General features: G+C 36.2%; 1 protein-coding gene and 1 long non-coding RNA gene across 2 annotated transcripts; one reads left to right on the forward strand and one right to left on the reverse strand.

The window, feature by feature from the left end:
• Window positions 1-1,322: 1,322 nt before the first annotated feature.
• LOC144558673 (uncharacterized) lies at window positions 1,323-1,815 on the forward strand. Its single transcript, XR_013512962.1, has 2 exons — window positions 1,323-1,406; window positions 1,444-1,815. It is a non-coding gene; the product is annotated as an uncharacterized LOC144558673 (long non-coding RNA).
• On the reverse strand, window positions 1,468-4,797 carry LOC144558672 (glucan endo-1,3-beta-glucosidase 8-like). The gene is made up of 3 exons (XM_078307517.1): window positions 3,971-4,797; window positions 2,918-3,243; window positions 1,468-2,354 (listed from the first exon to the last, which is right to left on the reverse strand). The coding sequence occupies exons 1-3, from the start codon at window positions 4,306-4,308 to the stop codon at window positions 1,573-1,575; spliced, it is 1,446 nt and encodes a 481-aa protein (XP_078163643.1). The 5' UTR covers window positions 4,309-4,797; the 3' UTR covers window positions 1,468-1,572.
• Window positions 4,798-6,000: the final 1,203 nt, after the last annotated feature.

Consider the following 6,000-nt stretch of genomic DNA (forward strand, 5'->3'; position numbering starts at 1 on the left):
GGTCCTACCACATCATGCAAATGCTCCACAACTCTTGGCCAACAGCTTGAACCTCCTATAGAGAAAGAGAACGTATGTATGGATTTCGACAGGTTTGACATGGAGGATATCCTCAACATGATAGAAGTAGATGTTTCTGAGCAGCTGGATATTGATGCCTCACCTAGAGAGCAGCTGAATCCTACTTCACGTTCCGATCAGCAGCTTGAACCTCCTATAGAGAACATATGGATGGACTTCGACAGGTTTGACATGGAGGATATCCTCAACATGATTGAAGTCGATGTGCCATTAACTCAAGTCAATTTTGAGCAGCTGGATGTTGATGCTTCACCTAGAGAGCAGCTGAATTCCACTTTCCATTCTGATCAGCAGCTTGAACCTCAATATGATTGAAGTCGATGTGCCATTGTTTGTCAATTCTTCACAGCTGGCATTGCCGGAAGGTTACATACTCCAACCAGACTAAGGAATGGAAGAGAAATTTTACTGTGCCACGAGTAGGATTTTGGAATATTTTTGCATTTGTGTTTGGTTACGGTTGACATTGTCTTCACTTATTTCATTAGTTACTAATTTTCATAAACAACATTGTGTGAGAATGAGATGCAATTTTCTAAATATCTTAGTTTACAAAGTTTGGTGGCAGACGTTGCCTTTTTCTAAATATCTGATCAGAAATTTTGGATTTTTGCAATCAGACTTCTGTTCCAAAATTATATGGGATACCTTTAGAAGAGAAAATATAGTTCAACTTTTTTTATATTTTAAAATATTTAATACATAAGAGTTGGATCCCTTCTCTTATAGATTTTTAAAAGAGGATATAAATTTTATTCATCCAGGTTATGCAAAGAGTTGACTTGAAATGAAGAATCCAGATGCATACTTTTATTATTTGGACTTTAGTATTTTATGCTTGACATGAACTAATAAAATAAGCAAACCATTTATGCGCTGTAACAAAAGGTGGAACCTAATCACTAGCTAGGTTGAAGTCCATTTCTTCCCAACCTACCCAGCATACAAAAACATAAAAATTGAAAGCCTTACCTGAACTTCTTATTAGGTACCTGCCATAAAAAAAAGGGAAACTCTACTATCAGATTACTAGATTAGATAACCAAACAGCAATTTCTTAATTGCTTTCAGTAGAGTATAAATATGCCGAGTAATAAAATAGCATCCCTGTAGCATCTAACCAAGTGGGAAAAATATAATTGAGTTACTAACCTGCTAACAGCATTAAGAAAATGCAAATTAAATCTGTTCTGGTAAGTGAACAGAATAATTAAGAAAAAGAAAAAGACTCATCAACACCCATTTATCTTATTCACATCACCATAAAAAGGATTATAGTTCGAACTAGGCAGCTCCAAGACATGGGATATAAGGTTCTACTCTTTGTCCTATATAACAAATATGAAGAACAATGTACACAAGCATGCCAAGTTGCCAGCCAACCCAGATACAAAATGTCATTTTTACTTGCTCAAAATTTCAATCCAATTAAAACATACAACCTTCCATACAAATTGAATAAAACAAAAAGGCCTTTTACATACAATGTAACTAAACAAAGAAAAGCACCAAAAATAATGCCACCAGAATCATCATGATCCTGTGCGGCGCTCTTTCACTTGCTGAACCGAAGGGTGCAGCCACAATCTGTATGGTGAAATTGCACGCAGCTGTTGACGGATCTTGTGTGGTGGTCATAGCCTTCCCTCCAAAATCACAACTCTCATCAATCTGATTCTGCACTTGAAAATACATATTAAATGCATATGATGCATTGCCATTCGCATCCATCCCGTTGCAAGTGGATCCGTAACCCAAAGCAGTGCAGTCAGAATAAGTACATGCCCAGTTAATGTCATCTCCAATTTTGTCCATGTCCTTCCCATTGGGGTCCATGACGCACCAGGTCTTTGAGAGATACTCAACTCCTTGGGCCGGTATTAGAGTCACAGGCTTGTTTTGACCTGTTAAATCCATCTGAAATTTGGGCTGGCCGTCATACTTTAAAATGCCCCAGTGACGTTCAAAAGCACCAGGAGCAATACTCTTGGCGTCTTCATCAATTAGGCCAAAGAGGTATATCTCTATATATTGGTTGGGACGAAGAGGTGTGCCGGTATTTGAAGAAAGACGGGGAAGGAGACCCTTGTAGAAGCGCTGTGCATATGCTGATGTGGCATGCTTGTCACCATCTGTGGGCCATCCAACCTCGCCAACAATTATCGGTAAATTGCCAGCACCAACTGTTTTTAAGGCCGAGACCAGTGTGTCAAAGTTGGCGTCAAACACATTACTGTAACTGATCGGGCCATCAACTACGGGGTTGCTGGTACCTATGTATTCAGAGGAAAAAGGGAAGTTATTTTAGTTAGGTATGAACTAATATAATAGGACTAGAAAGGGAAAATGAACCAAGGTTTATTGAACTGCCAGGTAAGATGCTGTAGGCTGTAGCAGTCAGATTCAAGACTGGTGATAGTATTGTAATGTACCATAGGTAATATACACGAGCCAGCTGATCTATGCACTGCATACCTCAATCCTTTTTGCTTGGTTCCTTGTTGAAAATTTTCACTAGGGGCAATATTGTCAACTTTCCATGAAATAGAACCACGGTTTATCACATCACAGATCTAATTGTTGGTGGTAGTTGTGTCTGAATATTTGTGGGTTGTGGTTGCATTGTTGCATGAGAAACTGTTAGGTGTAATTTGCAAAGTAGCGTAAATTGTTGGAAAAATTATCAGAGCAGCATTGGCTTTCAGACAGTAAACACCGCGATTTACTTTAGCATTATTTTTCTTATTTATTTCAAGTTTTGGCGTGGCTTGATTAACAATCAAGGCTTAAACCCTGGTATTTGTATTTGTAAGATAAAGAAAGAGCTCTGACATACCATCAAAGAATGCATAATCAATTGGGAAGCCCTCGTTCAAATACAGACTCAGAAACGGGTATATATTGACAGTAAAAGGTGCATTGTTCTGGCTCAAAAACTGTGCTATCTGAGTCATTTGGATGGAGGTGTCATTGCGAAAGTGGCCAGCTGACGGCAGAGTGCCATCATACACGTCAGCATTCATCGGAACCGTTGCCTTGATCTTGTCTCCCAACCCTGCATCGTTCAATGCACTCTGGATGTTCTTTAAGGCGGGAAATGTGATGTTCACAAATGAGCCATTGTATGATGAGAGGAATGGCTCGTTTCCCACTGCCACATACCTACCAAGAAGTGGAACAAAAAAGGGAAATCATAAGATGTAATTTTTAGAGGTGTAATATTCCTTTTTCCATTGTAAGGTGCCACCTTTCCATGACTGAAACCTTTTTTTCATTTGTACTACTAATTTTTACATCATTATTTTTTTCCAGTAAATCACTGTGTCCTGTTTAGGGTATTTAGGCATGTATTTAGTAGAAAAATCAATGCCCCTTTTTAGTCCCTAGTCACAAGTACATAAAGCTGGAAGAAGAAAAAAAAAATAATGCCAGATAAACATGTCTCAACAGAGATCAAAAAATGTTTTTGGTTTAGTATACCCTTATTTTTATCCTTTTCCTTAAGGCATTGCGAGTATATAAAAATAGAGTTACCACAGTGGATAATTTAAATGTTGGTTAAATGAGGTAAAGTGATATATATTGCACAACAGTTCTCCTAGCACCACACCATCGGAGAACGGATACTGTTACATAAGCTAATTAGTGTTAAACAAGATCTGTTTCGGATTCTAAATGCTATTCCCCCCAAGAGCAATAACCCATTAGCCAGTTTTTTTTTTTCCGAGAAATGATTGCAACAGTACTGCTTATTCCCTATGATTTATTCCCGTCTTTGTTTCTTAAAATAGTACGCGTCTACATACCCAAATACCCAATCGTCATAAAACCAAACGCATCAATAAATACATATAAAGAGAAGAAATCGTGAGAAATGGTTGATACTTACTTGATATTGACTCCTCCGTCAAAATTGTACCTGGTCACGTTCCGATCAACCCATTTCTTTGCAGCCGAGTAATCGTTCATTGTGGCAAGCATGTTGTTTGGTATAGCCACCATTACCTCGATCCCACTCCCTGCAAGAGCACTCATTGTTGCGAAATCAGCATCGAAAAGCTTCACCTTTTGAATCCCATTGTCTTTGAGCAGTTGCACCACGATTTTTGGAGGCAACGGGTGTGTTGCCATTGTGCCCCAATTCATCCCAAGCGATTCCACAAAGGAGAAGTTTTGATTTGATATGCCAATAAGAAAAAACCACAACAGGAATCTGAAATTGGTCATCTCCAATTAAGAAATACTTTAACTTGTCTGGTGATATTGGTTAAAGTGTTGGTAGTATGTATCAGTAGTGCGAAATCGAAAGACAGAGCCGATAGTTCTCAGAATCTGATAGAAAACTATCTGATTCTGAACCTATCGATGAATAGGCCCGAGATGAAATCACAAAGTTTGAAAAATGTACTTATTTTTTTAAAAAAAAAATCAGAATCTAGTGAAATCCGCACTTAGCGTGCTCCGGGAAAAGGTTCTGAATATACAAACACGAGATCCAATGGGAGCAAAAAAAAGTAAGGAGGAGGATTACAAATCGAGAAAGGTCGAGATTTTGTGCACTTGAGCTCAGAGTGAGAGGCGAATCGAGAGGCTAAAAGAACTCTTTTTAGGTTCGAAAAGTTGAAAAGGTAAGAGAAATCTTTTTATCTTTCTATGGAACCCCCGTTTTGCCTCTACTAGGATTGGAGGCATAGAAATATAAGAAAACCGAAGCGCGGAGAGGAGACGCTTTAACGTCACGGATCAGAGAGTGGTCCAAGTTCGAACCGATCCGTTATAATTTTTGTTCGGATACGGATACGAATCAGATACTAAACATATATTAAATGTTTAGGATAAGGATCAGATAATTCAGATAATTAAAAATAAATTACTAATATATATTTTATAGTAAAAATAATATCTAAATATTTTTTTTTCATTTCTTTTAATAAATATTTTTTATTCATAAATTAGATCTAATATTTTTCATAATAAGTTTATTAGTTACAAAAAAATATATCATATTATTAAAATATTAATAAATAATTATATCATAGTGTTATATTATTTTTCAAATTATATATGTATATACAGTTTAATAAATTATTTATCCATTAGTATAAATATGTAATTTAATAAATTAATTTATGAACAAAGAGTATATTTGTTGTAGTTTAAGAGTGTAAGATATGGATAGTTAAAAAATCTTACCGTATTTTTATCTGTTATAATTTTTTTAATACAAATACGAATACAGATCGAATCAGATAATTTATGTAATTTTTCGAATTCGGATCCGGACGAAATCAGATATTATCCGATCCGTTTACATCCGTCACTCTTAACGCGCAACTACGCAAGTTCCCTTTTCTTTTGAAACAATAATATTCAGAAATAAATGTACAACCTTGAGGGCATTTTCGTCATGCGATTTTCAACCGAAAGAAAACCGGAAGTCGTCTGTTTCCATTTTGCAAATTGCAAATATAATAATATATAAAAGGTCATTTGAGATTTTCACCGGAGCCGGCCGGTACAGCCACTACGTTTTTTTTTTTTTCCTTTTAAAAAAAAAATAATTATCTTTGAAATCTTTTGGTTTGCACTGGCACTAAACGGCTTTATCTAAAATATTCAATTATGTATTATGAAAAGGCTGACATTTACTTGTTAAAAGTTTGATTATTAGATATTGATCCAGTGAATAATAAATACATAGCAAAACTGAGTTTCATCTCTTGAATATTAGATATGACAAATTTGGAAGCCAATCTGCTCCTTTTCTTGAGAAAAGGAGGACCCTTCTATTCTCCAATCTGAGCTATTCAACATTGATCAAACGGCTTCAATTTCTTTTTAACATGGCACAAATCTCAAAGCACAAATAAATCAGATGTAATTGAAGCCGTTTGATCGATTTTAAACGGTTTGAATTGG

Source organism: Carex rostrata, chromosome 8, assembly GCF_964058835.1.
Source record: "Carex rostrata chromosome 8, lpCarRost1.2, whole genome shotgun sequence".
In the NCBI taxonomy this organism is placed as follows: domain Eukaryota; kingdom Viridiplantae; phylum Streptophyta; class Magnoliopsida; order Poales; family Cyperaceae; genus Carex; species Carex rostrata.